At 60.8% G+C, this 14,360-nt stretch overlaps 7 protein-coding genes across 7 annotated transcripts; 4 read left to right on the top strand and 3 right to left on the bottom strand.

Annotated features, from left to right (window-relative positions):
• Positions 1-541: 541 nt before the first annotated feature.
• On the top strand, positions 542-3,045 carry K452DRAFT_308644 (uncharacterized protein; the record flags this gene model as incomplete). The annotated part of the gene is made up of 3 exons (XM_033543175.1): positions 542-1,140; positions 1,196-1,832; positions 1,891-3,045. The coding sequence occupies 3 exons, from the start codon at positions 542-544 to the stop codon at positions 3,043-3,045; spliced, it is 2,391 nt and encodes a 796-aa protein (XP_033397254.1).
• An 851-nt stretch (positions 3,046-3,896) lies between these two features.
• On the bottom strand, positions 3,897-4,716 carry K452DRAFT_30083 (uncharacterized protein). Its single transcript, XM_033542375.1, has one exon. The coding sequence runs from the start codon at positions 4,581-4,583 to the stop codon at positions 4,113-4,115; it is 471 nt and encodes a 156-aa protein (XP_033397253.1). The 5' UTR covers positions 4,584-4,716; the 3' UTR covers positions 3,897-4,112.
• A 133-nt stretch (positions 4,717-4,849) lies between these two features.
• Positions 4,850-5,702, top strand: K452DRAFT_298254 (uncharacterized protein; the record flags this gene model as incomplete). The annotated part of the gene is made up of 3 exons (XM_033542104.1): positions 4,850-5,212; positions 5,297-5,393; positions 5,473-5,702. 3 exons carry the CDS (start codon positions 4,850-4,852, stop codon positions 5,700-5,702), a joined length of 690 nt encoding a protein of 229 aa, XP_033397252.1.
• A 224-nt stretch (positions 5,703-5,926) lies between these two features.
• Positions 5,927-7,408, top strand: K452DRAFT_298253 (uncharacterized protein; the record flags this gene model as incomplete). The annotated part of the gene is made up of 1 exon (XM_033542103.1): positions 5,927-7,408. The coding sequence occupies one exon, from the start codon at positions 5,927-5,929 to the stop codon at positions 7,406-7,408; it is 1,482 nt and encodes a 493-aa protein (XP_033397251.1).
• A 176-nt stretch (positions 7,409-7,584) lies between these two features.
• On the top strand, positions 7,585-10,426 carry K452DRAFT_250217 (uncharacterized protein). Its single transcript, XM_033538170.1, has 7 exons — positions 7,585-8,384; positions 8,454-8,523; positions 8,640-9,056; positions 9,185-9,382; positions 9,478-9,615; positions 9,769-10,016; positions 10,096-10,426. Exons 1-6 carry the CDS (start codon positions 7,867-7,869, stop codon positions 9,961-9,963), a joined length of 1,536 nt encoding a protein of 511 aa, XP_033397250.1. The 5' UTR covers positions 7,585-7,866; the 3' UTR covers positions 9,964-10,016; positions 10,096-10,426.
• Positions 10,318-11,456, bottom strand: K452DRAFT_298251 (uncharacterized protein; the record flags this gene model as incomplete). The annotated part of the gene is made up of 4 exons (XM_033542102.1): positions 10,318-10,526; positions 10,656-10,917; positions 10,976-11,350; positions 11,397-11,456. The coding sequence occupies 4 exons, from the start codon at positions 11,454-11,456 to the stop codon at positions 10,318-10,320; spliced, it is 906 nt and encodes a 301-aa protein (XP_033397249.1).
• Positions 11,457-12,098: 642 nt separating this feature from the next.
• On the bottom strand, positions 12,099-13,383 carry K452DRAFT_287501 (uncharacterized protein). The gene is made up of 3 exons (XM_033540487.1): positions 12,960-13,383; positions 12,354-12,863; positions 12,099-12,278 (listed from the first exon to the last, which is right to left on the bottom strand). Exons 1-3 carry the CDS (start codon positions 13,053-13,055, stop codon positions 12,240-12,242), a joined length of 645 nt encoding a protein of 214 aa, XP_033397248.1. The 5' UTR covers positions 13,056-13,383; the 3' UTR covers positions 12,099-12,239.
• Between the last annotated feature and the right edge of the window lie 977 nt (positions 13,384-14,360).

Raw genomic sequence — 14,360 nt, 5'->3', positions numbered from 1 at the left:
CTGCAGAGACCGCATACGAACGCGCCTGCATCGGTCCAAGCCCGCTCAGCACAGCTTTGCCGCCAAAAGAAAGTTTATTTTGACTAGGTATTGGACGGAAATCCAACATAGGTACGGTAAAACTTCGTGGCTCCAGTGCAAGTCAAGTCATCGCAGGTCCGTGTGAATCAGCCTCCGCACAGCCTCACCGCCGGACCCCACGCTGCACCCCGCTCCAGGCACGACCAGCCAGCACACCAGGCATCAGGCAACAGCGTCGCGATACTTTCACAGCCTGCCAGGGGCGCAGTCTCAGATAGCGTCGATAGAGCGGAACGACCAATCGGAAGGGGTTCTGATGATGACCCATCGCGTCTGCTGTAGGCACCAGTGCGTACTGGTCAACTGAAGCAGTTGACTTATATACACGCCCTGAACGCTCCTCAACGGCCATCAACATCCTCCATCCTTTCCCACCCTCTCCATCCTCTACAACCTTTTCACCTCATCCTCTACTCTCTCCTACACTCTTCACTCCTCAATACATTCACAAGTCGCAACAATGGTGGACGCAAAGAACAACGAGGCGATCGCCCAGGCCGAGAACGAGAAGCCTATCGCCTCTCCCTGCGCTATCCGTTACAAGGTCGAATGTGAGGACCAGTTCGGTCCCGACTTCGAGTGCGAGCAAAATGACAAGCCCTTCGACTTGAAGGTCTCAGAGAAGTCTGTCATTCAACAGGCTGGCCCTGCGCCCGTCATCGAGATCATCACCAAGCTCAACGTCGCAACCAAGATGCCCAAGTACAAATGGCCAGGCATGGGTATGAACTGGAACACTTGGGGCCAGAAGGACGACGACCGGAAGTCGGCGTTTGGAGGCACCATGGGCATGGGTGGCGGCACTGGCGGCTTTGCGGGCATGTTCCCAGGTGCCTATGGCGGCATGGCAGACTCGGAGTCGGAGTCGGATTCGGAAGACGAAAAGGACGACGAGAAGAAAGACGGCGAGAAGAAGGACGCCAAGGACAAGAAGGAGAAGAAGCCAGTGAAGCCATCGCTGGACAACAAGCGCATCAACAAGATCAATGCGACCAGAATGGTCGTGCACTCGCCTTGGCTGCTGAAGGCAATCCGCGACGTCGTGCAGTACTACCCTGCGTAAGTGTCACTCATCAGCGTTGTATTGGACCTAATGACTAACGCAAGAGTAAAGGCAAAATCTGACTGGTGACACCATTACCATCCACGAGCCGTACCATGTGCTGGCGCACCACGTCACCGAGCTCAGGGACCTTCGCAATCGGTTGGCTCTCGAGAAGGGCAGCGAAGATGACGAGGAAGACGATGCGGCTACCACGTATGAGCACCTGAAGGTCCTTCTCGACTTCATTGAGCCTCACGTGGAGCGTACCGTTCTGCCCGCTCGTAGGAGGCTGAAGAAGGAGGAGGCGACCACGACCTATGACGACCTCTGGTACCTGCTCCGTCCTGGCGCGCTCGCTTATGCTCAGCACGACGACACATGGATCGGCTGTGTCATTAAGAGTGTCTCTTACTCGGAGGAGAACGAAGATGAGAAGAAGGCCACAGCGAAGGTCTGGTTCCTCGACCACACTTGGAGCAGCTCTAGGATCTCTCGGTCCAAGACCGAGATCGAGATCCCTTACTTTGAGGGTGAGAAGGTGGTGTCGACCCTGAATGTGTACCCCAGGGAGTATCTTGACCGCGTCGACGGAGGCAAGAGGCGTGAAGCTTTTATCGCTAGAGGCGAGAAGGCCCGCGACATTGCGTACGCGGGCCACTCTTACCGTTTCTACGACGGCAGAGACATGAGCGAAGACAAGAAGCACGTAAGTACCATGCTGCCTCGCTCATTTGGTATAACTTTCCAGCTGACACTTTCCAAAGGTTAAAGGACCAATCGTTGCCGAGTCCCAGTACCCCTACTGGGCAAACTTCCCTAACCACAAGTGGGGATTTAGCAACCAGTATGGTGACGAGGAGGGTGCCATTATCTACGACCAGGGCCACCTGCAGAAGAACAGCGTACCGCGGAAGCTCAAGCCACTGGAGTACGATGCCGGCACGGCCACGGCTGAGGCGCTGAACGACGACCACCGCTTCCTGCTGTGCCCGGTCATGGTCGGTTTCTCGCTGGCCAACAAGTCCTGGCAGCCGCTGAATGTCGACTTCATGACGGATGTGCCCTTCCCGAAGAAGACGCCCGACGCAAACATCGAGGCCGAGAACCTGAACATCATCAAGGCGCTCTCGTACCGCCAGACCAAGTCGAAGCTAGCGTGGTCCGCCGACTTCATCAAGAACAAGGGCGAGGGTGTCGTGGTGCTGCTGCACGGCCCGCCCGGTGTGGGTAAAACGTACACGGTCGAGACGACGGCGATCCACACGCGGCGCCCGCTGGTGGCGCTGACGATTGGCGACCTTGGCTCCAACGAGTCGTCGATCGAGGACGAGCTTGCGAGGTGGTTCGACCTGGCGACGCGCTGGCGCGCGGTGCTGCTGATCGACGAGGCCGACATCTTCTTGGAGAAGCGGCGCACGTCGGACCTGGCGCGCAACGGTGTCGTGACGGCGTTCCTGCGGCGCATGGAGTACTTCGGTGGCTTGCTATTCCTGACGACGAACCGCATCGACACGATGGACGACGCGTTCATGTCGCGTGTGCACGTGGTGGTGGGCTTCGACAGCCTGGACGCGGCGACGCGCAAGGCGATCATGGAGTCGTTCTTCCAGAAGCTGTCGGACGAGATGGGCTCGCAGATCCGCGTCTCGCCCGAGGCCAAGAACTATCTGCTCACGGACAAGGAGGTGGCCAACCTGGACTGGAACGGCCGCGAGATCCGAAACGCCATCCAGACGGCCATTGCGCTGGCCGAGTACGAGGCCTCGGAGAAGGAGGGCTTCAGGGAGGAGGACGGCATCCTCGTCGACGCGCACCACTTCCGCAAGGTGGTGGCTACGAACGGCAAGTTCAAGAAGTATGTGGAGGAGACGAGGACGCCGGCGCCCAAGGACACGGACAGCGAGTGGGCGGACGTGTAAGCGGGTTGGCAGGATTACATGGGAGTGATGGTGTTGGTAGTTTAGATAGTTATGTGAAATGACCCTTTTCTTTACTGATCTTCGCGGCTTGTGGACCTGTTGTGACTTTGTTGTTTCTAGAGGTATGAGAACACCTGCCTGATGTAGGATTTGTGACGCAGAGCTCCACCACTAGTTGTTTACAGCACCTGAACAGCCTAATCCGGCGTCCAACACTACAATTGCTGCGACAGCGATTGTTCTAACGCTAGAAGTATAACTAGTTAGTGAGTGGGCGAGGTGTTAGGTAAGGCAGTAAGCGAGTGCCTCTAATCCTTCTGTCTTCCTTACTGCCTAGGTACCCATCTTATTTCCTTCCACCACAGCCGCCTTGGCCAGAACAACAACAGTCCACGACCACGGTAGGTAAGTTTGGGAGGTCCAATCCGCTGCCGATCTCTTACTCACTTATGTAGGTGGGCAGTTCAGGCGCGCGCATCGGATCGTCGGCGTCTGTGCCTACCTAGGTGGGCTTCTACCACGTAAGTCGACCTTCGCAGCCTCCACAAGCACTGTACTTACTGTACGAGACCCTGCGCGGGCTGTTTGCGACATCGACGTTCCTTGCTCTACCCACAGCGGCTTCGTTCTACCTGATCCGACGTGCCTGACTGCAGCCTACACCCTGTATGTACGGAGTCCTATACATGGTTACATAAGGCAGCCCACGACCCACAGATCACGGCCCACAACCCACAGCCTACGGCCCACAGATCACGGACCCTCCCGCGCGCAAATCAACAAGGCCGTGCCGGTGCGCCGGAGTCCCGACGCCCCAGCGCCGGAAGGATTCGCTCATTCGATCGCTGACCGCTGTCGTTCGTGGCCGATGAGGCCGGCTTCCAAAGTTCGAGGTAATTTCCTTGCAGGGCTGGACGCTTGTTTCGGGTGCATCCTTTGATGGGGTGCTTCGTGTTGGGTGTGGGGTGTGTGGATGGGTAGGTGGGAGGGCAGAGGTGCTGTCGCTGTCGGTCGGTGAGTCTTGTCCTGTCAATAGTACGGAGTATCGATTTCCACATCACATCTCTTCACCTCACTTCACCGTCTCTCCTCCTCTTCAATCCCCTCCCCACAAACAACAGCACCTCACCTCCTTGGCCCCCATGCGCCAGCAACGTCTCTCCGCACAGAGCAAGGGTCGGTGAGGCGCGACCGTCGACCCGGCCATCCACCCCCCTGTCGTATAGCGATCGCAGCGCCCAGATCTCCGACTTTTGGCCCCCGCGCACTGGCCCGCGAGGGACCAAACCCGCCCCCCCACATCCTGGACCCCACGGCGCACGCCCTGCGGCCTTGACGCCATGACGTGCTGGGCGGAGCGGGAACGCAGCGCAAGCGGCAGCGGCAGCTCCAGTGCAGGCGCTGGTACCACGGCTCGTCGTTGTTGGCTTTGGGGGCCTACGCGGTGTGTGCAGCCGGGCTGCCCGTTGCGGTAACTGCTGGGTGGGGAGGGAAAGGCTGGAAGGATTCGCGCGCGCGTTCACGGATGCGGGTGCCATGGAGGCGTGGGCGTGTGGTCTTACTCTGGCGAGCGAGGAGAGCGGGCGCGGGCGCGACAAGTGAGATGATGATGATGGGTATATAAACGTTGGCTCCGCGGGGCGAGAAAGCCTGGCATCGATACAGCGGTCTTGAGCTCTTTACTCGGATACACAGACTCCAGAAACGGTTCATCTGTCCAAGCAGCACCGCAACCTACCTACACCAACGCACGCAACTCCTTGCCCCCACGGCCCCGAACACAACAACAACAACAACCACAGCCATGCGCGCCGCAACGCTCCTCCTCACCGCCGCCACGGCTCTGGCGTCCACCGTCGTCGCCAAGAACGGCTCCCCCTTCAACTACGAAAAGGCGCGCTGGGAGAACTCGCGCCACTGCCTCGTCTACGACCCGCCGAACCACGACGCCTCGATCCACGACTGCCTGGGCGTGTGCGGCGACGCGTACAAGAAGAAGGCCGAGGCCGGCGACATGGCGTCGATCGGCTGCGTCGGCGTCGACGTGCACTACGAGGTTGAGCCCGGCACGAAGCTCAAGGTCGCCCAGGGCAATTGCTCTTGCAACAATGCGTTCTTGAACGAGATCGCTGAGACGGTTATTGAGGCGCTGCCGGCTATTGCTGAGGTATGTCATGTGTGCTGCTGCCAGCTCTGCTTGGTGCCCTGCTTCCTGTGTGTGCTTGTGCTGATTCGTGCGTGTGTTTGATAGATTGGCTGCGAGCTCACCATGTCGGCGCTCAGCGTGGTGCTCGAGGTCGGCGAGGCCATTGTCCCCGAAGTCGGCGAGACGCTGGACGCGGGCATGAGTAAGTCCATCGTTCTTTCTTTCCACAGGTCAAGAAAAAAAAAACTCGCTCGCTAACATGGCTCTCCTCTCCCCCGCAGTCGCTGGTGTCGAAGCGGCCAAAGTCATCGAAAAGGCCTACGGCACGGGCAAGAAGGCCGTCGAGCAGTACCAGAGCTGGCTGAACCCGTGCGGCGACACGTCTGCCGTGCCGGACGACGTGCAGAAGATCTTCGACGTCATGAACTCTTTCGACTGCAACATGATCCCCGGCAAGTGCAAGAACAACGTCAAGAAGGGCAAGCGGTCCGAGGTTGGCTTCGGCGCTTAGATGGCGGCTGTGTTTGGATATGTCTAGATTGTTGAGTGTTGTGGCTGGGGATTGGGAATCTTGGTTATTACGGCTTAGAGGGTTATAGTGTAATGGTAATGTTGAGAGTATGGCTTTCTCATGATGGCGCGTGTGTAACTACAGAAGCCCCGCACCAGTCACCACGGCAACCAGCTTCATCGACCGCAACGCCGTCTCGCGTAAGTATCGCCACCTCAACACCCATGGCCTCCTTCTCCGACCTCCCCGTCGAGCTCGTCGCTCACATATTATCCTTTATCCCGCTCCCTGGGCATCTCGCCCAAGTGTCGCTCGTCTGCCGCGCCCTCGAAAAGGTGACGCAGCGCTTCCTCTACCACTCCTTCGTCACGGCCGAGTACAATCTGCACTACCGCCGTTTCAGCCGCCGCATCCGCCCCTTCTTCCGCACCATCCTGCTCCGCCCGGACCTCGCCCGCCATGTCAGGGCCGTCGCAATTGAATCCTGGCCCACCTCGAGCTTCGACGACGCGCCTATTCCCGAGCACGCTCTGTCGCTCTGCCGGGACGCCGTCGCGCGCCTCGACTGGCCTACCGCTGACTTGAAGGCCCAATGGATCCGACGCCTTACCGAGAAGGACCCTCGTCACCAGGACGCCGAAGTCGCCCTGCTGCTGGCAATGCTGCCCAACCTGCGCGAGCTCAGCCTCGAAGACGTGTGGGAGAAGCCCAAGCTGACCATTGCCGTCCTCCGGGCCGCGGCGGCCAACACGCAAGACGCCTCGCGCCCATTGCAGCGCCTCGAGTACCTCTCGGCCGACTCGGACGACCCCAAACACGGCTGGCACGACTTCACCTACTGCGACGTCTTCTTCGCCCTGCCGCGCGTCACGACGCTCGAGTGGGTGCGCCCCAACCCCGTGCGGCTGCCGCCGGGGCTGCTGAAGCCGGCCATGTCCAGCATCACGGCGCTGCGGCTGCACGGGGCGCAGATGCGCGCGTCACGGCTGCTCGAGATCGTGCGCGCGTGCAGGGCCCTCACTACCTTCGCGTACACGTACGACTCGCTCGTCCCGGGTGACAACTTCCTGCCGCGCGACGCCGCCGACGCGCTGCTCCAGTGGCACGGCAATACGCTCGAGCACCTGACGCTCGACCTGAACGAGGACGCGCTGAAGGGCCTCTGGCAGCACTCCCCGCCCAACCGGCTCTACCTGGGCGACCTGACGGGCTTCACCCGTCTCAAGACGCTGCGCTGTGGCCAGCAGTCGCTGCTCGGCCTGCTGCACGCGCCGTACACGGGCTTCGGGCTGGGGCGCGGCCGCGTCGCCGCCCCGAGCGAGGTGCGCGCCGTGCCGTGCGTGCCGCCGCTGTCGGACTTGCTGCCGCAGTCGCTCGAGGCGCTCGAACTGCGCTACTGCGACATGCGCTGCGTGCCGGACGTTGTGCTGCTGCTTGGGAAAGCGGAGAACGGGTTGGGCTTTTGGTCGCTGAGGGAGGTGAGGGTCTTGTGCGCCGAGGAGTCGACGCGGAAGAAGGGCGTGCAGCATATGGTGGTGCTGGAGGAGCTGGAGAAGCTGTCTGAGGATGATGGGAGAAAGGTGGTGCTGGATGTGCGGTATGAGGGTAGGGAAGCACGGGATAAGAGGCGCTTTCCTGTGGATAGCGTCAATGTGTGGAGGGGGAGTAGGATCCGGTATCCGCGGTGGGAGCGGAGTGGGGTGTGATGAAGGATACGTGGGTAGCCGCGGTGATATATTCCCTACGACTACGAAGTTTCTCGGCAGGCGAGATGCCAGGTGAACAGTGGAAGCATGGAGACTCCAGCCCGAAGGAAACCAGAGAACGGTTCCCGCCGCCCTCTTTTCGAACAGAAAAGCCCAGGTGGAACCTCGCTGTCGATCCCCCCCCCCCCCGCTACCTAGTACTTACGGCGGAGGCGGAGGCGGAGAGCGCTTTACAGCGGGCAGCAGACGGCAGGCGCGAACACTTCCGCGGCCAATGGCATGTCTCCTCTTTGCGCAGGCGGACGCTTCCTGGTGCAAGCACTGCCGATCATTACCCTGATGCCCCGGAGCTACGAGTGTGGGTTACGGGGACGAGGGGGCGTGGTATATAAATGTGGGTGTGGAGAGGTAGGTAGGTTACTTTGCAAGCCGACTGGAACTTATCCAACCAACACGCAATGGCGCTCCTCAGCCTGCTCCCCTCAGACGCCCTTCGACCACAAACGCTCGCCCTAGCCATCTTAGCCATCATCGCCCTCACGCTCCTCCGCGCCACGCTCTTCGCGCTCCTCTCGCCCCAGCGCAGCGTCCCCGGCCCCCTCCTCGCCCGCTTCTCGCGCCTCTGGTACCTAGCCCAGATCCTGCGCGCCGACTTCCACACCACCAACATCGCCCTGCACGCCCGCCACGGCCGAATCGTGCGCGTAGCACCCAACTGGTTCAGCATCGACGACCCGGCCGCCATCCGCACCATCTACGGCCATGGCACGCGCTTCGTCAAGGCGCCTTGGTACGTCGCGAGCGGTGACCCGGACGCGCATACCGACGACATTTTCTCCGGCAGGGACCCGGAGCTGCATAGGCTGAATCGGCGCAAGGTCGCGAGTCTGTACTCGATGAGCATGCTGCTGAAGATGGAGGAGGCCGTGGACGCCACGGTACGCGTCATGCATGCGCGGCTGCGCGAGATGGCGAGGTATGTAGGAGCCGTTTGGGGCTGGTGCAGCCGACAGCAACTGACGCGCTGCGTCTTGTACATACGCAGGCACGCGGAGCCCGTGAACCTGCAGCGCTGGATGCAGTGCTATGCCCTCGACACCATCGGGCTCATCACGGTACGTGCGTCGTTTGCGTCTCCGGCGCTGCTGCTGCTGCTTCCCTGCGCACAGTACTCTGCGTCTACCTACCTGCCTGCCACGAGGTACATACTAATCTCGGCTTCCGCACGCAGCTGAACAAGCGCTTCGGCATGCTCGACGCGGGCGAGGACGCCCTCGGCCTCATCGCCCTCACGCGCAGCCTGTTCGCGTACGCCGCGCCCGTGGGCGTCTACCCCGGCGTGCACGCGCCGCTGCTGCGGTTTCTGAAGCGCTTCCGCTCGCACGGCCGGTTCGTCATCACCGCGTTCAGCGAGGCGCAGATCCGGAAGCGCAGGGAGGAGATAGGGAAGGGGAAGGAGCGCGTGCAGGGCGGCGACGACTTTCTCGCCAAGATCCTGGCGTTGCATGACGCGGACCCGACAACGTTCACCTGGGACGACGTCATCAACACCATCAACGCGAACGTGGCCGCCGGCAGCGATACCACGAGCATCAGCCTGGCGGCCGTGCTGGGCGGGCTGGCGGGGAATCCGGACGCGCTGGCCAAAGTACCTACACCTTTCCTTTGCTGTTCCGTTTTCCTCTCCCGCGACCCTGCTCCGTACCGTACCGTACCCACCGTCGCGTTTCCTGTCCAACAACAATGCTAACGCCCATGTTTGTCTTGCGTACCTAGCTGCGCGCCGAGCTCGACGCCGCGGCCCGCACCGGCGCCATCGCGGACCCGATCACGTTTGCGCAGGCGCAGACGCTGCCGTATTTGCAGGCGGTGGTGCAGGAGGGCTTGCGGGTGCATCCGGCCGTGGGGCTGCCGCTGTGGCGCGTCGTGCCGAGGGGTGGGGCCGAGCTGTGCGGGCGGTTCTTTAAGGAGGGGGTGAGTCTGCTTTTCTTCGTTGGTGTTGGGGATGGTGATGGTGATGGTGATGTTGATGCTGATGCTGATGTTTGTGTGTGTCTGTGTGTGTGCAGGACGTCGTAGGCGTTAATCCCTGGGTCGCGCACGCCAACAAGGCCGTCTTCGGGCCCGACGCGCATCTGTTCCGGCCGGAGCGGTGGCTGCTGTGCGAGAAGGAGCAGCGCCAGAAGATGGACCGGTATTCGCTGGAGGTACGCACGCGCCCCCTCCCCCCTCGCCCGCCTACCTTCCATAGGTTGTTTCCTTGATTCCCCAACATGTGTGCGTATGTGTGTGTGAGAGGGGGGTGGGAGGTGGGAGGCGTCTTTCTTTCTTTCTCTCTTCTAACTCTCCACCACGCACAGTTCGGGCACGGCTCGCGCACCTGCATCGGCAAGAACATCAGCCTCATGGAGATGCTGAAGCTGGTTCCGCAGATTGTGCGCCGCTTCGATGTCGAGTTGGTTCAGCGGCCTGGCGGGGAGGGCGTAAGGCTGTGTAATCAGTGGTTTGTGTATCAGGAGGACATGATGGTAAGGGTTAGCGAGAGGGGGAAGTAGGTAGCGTGGGATGTGATTGTGCGGGTGTTGAGGAGATGTGTGAGGGCTCTAGGGTATGCTGATTCTATGCACGCACCCACGTCACTGCGAAGAATTTAACTACTAAACTTGAACATTGTTCGGCAACACCAGCGCTCAATGCCCGTCGCCGCCAAGCGTGAAACGATGGAAGAGATTGGACGCCGTTGCTGTGGAGATGCGCGCACGGGCGCAGTGCGGGGTACGCGGGGTAGATAAACACGCCAAGACATTGACATTGCCGACGAGAGAAATCGAAACAGCACAACAACCTAAGGCCGCCTCAACGCGCATTACCACACACAAAACCCCCCTCCCTACACCACCACCACCACGCTAAGCAAACACCTCGTCGCACCTCACGCGCCCAAAGTCCTCGCCCAGCTCCTCGCGCCCGGGCTCCAGCTCCCCAGGGCCTAGCAACGAGATCTTTTCCTTCTCGCGCCCGAACCGGTACCGCTCGAGGAAGCACGCCGAGCCGTCTTTTGCGTCGGCCACGAATATCTGCTTGCAGTGCAGGTTGCCGACGTTGGCTTCGAAGGCCTCTGCTCGCTGCGCGTTAGCTCCGCATACCAATGGTATGATACACGCCCACCCAACCATCACTTCCGCCCTCCGAAGGCTTGTCACATGGCAATGTATCGCGTAGTATGGACAAGGGATACAATACGTACCTCTGACCTTTGCGCCCGCGCGCCCCGTCCCGTTCCCCACGTCCACGAAATCGCAGTGCGCAAACGCCGTGAAGCCGCGCGCAAACTCCCGCGCCTCCTCCTCCGTAAACGCGTCTCCGCTGGCGGCAGCCAAGGACCCGAGGTCCGCCCACACGCGCACGTATATCTTGCAGCCGGGTTGGAGGGCGTGCATGGCGTTGACGAGGACGGTGGCGGCGAGGAGCCCGCCGTAGAACTTCTTCGGGGCGTCGGTGGCGCGGATCTGTGGGGTGGGCGTCAGCGCGGGGATACAAAACAAGGGAGGGGGATGGTGTAGGTACCGGCACGCTGTTGCCGTCGACGAGCACGAGCGCAAAGGGGTCCTTGTCCTGGGTGGGTGTTAGGAGATACGTGGGAGGGACGGGCTGCCGCTCGAGGACACTTGCTATGATATCCAGCAGCTTGTTCTCCGCCACGAGTTTGGCGTTTGCGTCCTGCAGGCCGAGGACCCGGGCTTCGAGGGACTCCTTGCTCGCCCTCAGCGCGACAAACTCCTCCAGCAAGTTGTGCCGCTCGGCCTCGACGGCCTCCTTTGCCGCCTTTAGCTCGTCGAATTCCGTCCGGAGAGCCGCCTTTTCCGTTTCCAGCGACGCGATGCTGTCCATGAAGGCGGAGCGCTGGGCCCCGAGGTACCCGCCGACTTCCTGGTAGGCCTCCTACTCCGGACGTCAGAAGCGATCCGTCGCCACGAATCCAACATACCTCCAGCGCGTCCCTCAGCTTGCACAGCCGAGGCAGCTCCGCAACCGCGTGTTCTGCCATCTTGTCTTGTCTCGCGCGCACAGCAATCCAAAGCAAAGCAAAAACAACAACCCGCCACCACGGCGACGCGGACACCAGCCGCTTTTCAACACCCCGCACGCGCACCCAGGCCTCAAACGTGGCAGCCGTCCGCGCCAGCCAAACCGCGCGCACAGGAGCGTTTCCCTCGCGCGCCTGTGATTGGCCGAGCCCCGCGCCTAGCCGCCTCATCCTCGTGGACCGCTGTCGCTGGATTCGCGCCGCGGGTGACGGGTTCCCGGCGTACGGGCTCTTAATAAAGCTGCATTTGGATGCGTTGACCGGTGAGGTGGCTGGACACGCCCGCGGTGCGATTGGGTCGCCGCGTGAGACGTGGTGCTGGACGTTTGGGGGGGTCGTGGCGCCGTGACGTGCGCGATGCGAGATGCGATGGGTGTTGTTGTCTGCGCGAGATGATGTTGGTTTTGTTCATCTTGACTCGGATAACAGCCGGGTTGTGGCAGCGTCGGACTGGCGGCTGCTTCATTGCTCCCTGTCTTACCACCCACTCGTCGATCGCCTGGGGATCGATTGGTCGGCGGAGACGAGCTGCACGACACATCATCGCGTCGAACGACGCAGCGAATGCACGCTGTCGCCAGCTCGACCCAGATGCCGAGTTAGGTCCAAAGCAAAAAGGTAAAATTGAGAAGATAGCGCAGTCCTTCCATCCCAACCTTTCCATCCCTCGCAGCATATCCTAACCCAAACGCCCTCCGTCCGTACGCCCATACCCTCACCACCACCACCAGCAATAGGCGTCCATCAATCCGGCTCACCCAGCGCAAGCCTCGACCCCCAATCCTGTGCACACGCTAGCATTAGCAATAATGTATACGGACAAGGTAGACAAGCAGCCAAGAAAAAAAAAATACTCACACCAACAGCACAACAAACCGCCAGCCCGAGCCCTTTCTCCTCGAGTCGGCGACACCTAGCCTCCAACTCGTCTTCCCGCCCCGCGAGCCGCTCGATCCGCTCCGCCAGGCTGTCGCCCTCGGCCCGCAAGCCGCGGTTCCGCCGCTCCAGCGCCTTGTGCTCGTCTTTTAGGAGCGCGAGCTTCCCGCTGACGACGCTGAGGCGCGCTGTTAGTGCGTGGTTGTCGTCAGCTAGGACGCACTTGTCGTCCGCCAGCCGGGCGCAGTCGGCGCGCAGGCTGCACGCGTGCTCGTCCAGCCGGCTGAGCTCAAGCTGCGCTGTTCGTCGCCTGCTGAGCAGTGCCGCGTGCTCGGCGCTGAGCGTGCTGTTGCAGGCACGGAGGGAGGCGTTGTCGCCTGCGAGCGTGGTCTTCGTGCTGCTGAGGGCGGAGATCTGGGCTTGGAGGGTGGTGATGTGCTGCGCGAGGTGGTCTTTGCTGCGCTTGCTGGCGAGGAGGTCGCTTGTCATGTCCTGTGGCGTGCGTGTGTGTGTTAGATGGGCTTGGGTTGGGTTGGGTTGGGGTGGGGTGGGTTTCAATGCGGGGTGTGTGTGTGTGTGCGTACGTACGTCGAGCCGGTCCCGCAGCCTGCTCATGTCGAGCAGCCCATCGTCATCATCGATCGGGCGTTCGTCCACGCGCAGCAGCAGCTCTTTCGTCGCCATTGTGGCTTGGTATCGTGCTGAGACTGAATTCTTCCATACCTACACTCCATGTCTTATAAGTACCTCCTCCACTCCTCCACTGCCGCGAGAGAGGGGGCGGCACAGCGATATGTACGCGTCTCGCTGGGTGTACAGGGTGTACAGGGTGTAGGCGCATCGGATTGGAAGGTCGGTGTCTGTGCCTGGGCTTCTGAGTCGTAATTCGTTGCCTCCACAAGTACGAAAACCGGTGCTGTTTGCGGCATCGACATTTCTTGCTGCACAGCCGCCCCGTTCCACTCCTATGCGCCTACACCCTGTATGTCTGTAGTATCTAGCTGCAGTTTCCATCCGTTTGTAGAGAATGCCATTGGTTGCGCGCCCCCCCGGTGCGCCAGGTGCGGCTCAGCAACACCTGCATACGCGCGCGCGCGCCGAGCCGATGCGGGAGGGGCGTTCCATGGCGCGTTGGCGGGAGATGGTCGGGCGGAGATTGCGCTATCGGGCTTCTTCGCCCATGCCCACATCCCGCCCTCTTCCTCTTCCCCGCTGGCTAGCAGAATCCATGCGTCTTTCCTACCTTTTTCCCTCGCAATGCCGTATCCTCGTCCATCGACACGACCTACACTCACCTAGCACGACGACGACCACGAGGCGGCAACGGCGAGACCCTTAGTCGTCGGCTTCCCTGCTCGCGAGCGAGTGAGCGGAGCGATGGCGTTGCTCTTGGGCGGTTGGCGTCGCTGGGGAGGAGCGGCGGCGTCTATGGGCTGGGATGAGACGTTTATTATTGTGCTGGTCTGCGTCGAGAGCATGGTTTCTAACTCCATCAACTAAACCGTCTTGTAAGATGGTAGTGCTTGTACAGGGTAAAGGACACAACCAACCATCAGAAGGGAACGTAACAACTAGCGCTCCCAGGGACCTAAATCCGGCGCTAAACGAACCGGCACAGCTAGCTTATCTACCCCCCCAACTTGCACCAGGCCCCAGGTCTTGGTTGTTACGTTACAACCGGAAAACATACCAGTCTTTCCTCCGACCTAGCGGGAAAATTTTTCGGCGTTCCTTGCCAAGAAAAACCCTTCCCCTAGAAACTCCCCGGAACTATAACTTCGAGACCAAAGAGGCCCCCAGCTAATCTCGAGATGGAAACCCGCCCCCCTAATATCCGGGAGGAACCCTCCACGCCCCCCTCAACCCGCCTAAGAATTATCCTATCCTCCCTAATCCTAACGGACGACGATATAGATATAGAACAAGAAACGAACCCGACCTAACCCTAGTTTACGGAGGAAAATACGCTACTAGAAACAACCCCTACCC

Source organism: Aplosporella prunicola, assembly GCF_010093885.1.
Source record: "Aplosporella prunicola CBS 121167 unplaced genomic scaffold K452scaffold_13, whole genome shotgun sequence".
NCBI lineage: Eukaryota > Fungi > Ascomycota > Dothideomycetes > Botryosphaeriales > Aplosporellaceae > Aplosporella > Aplosporella prunicola.
This window is presented reverse-complemented; position numbering and strand designations above follow the sequence as displayed.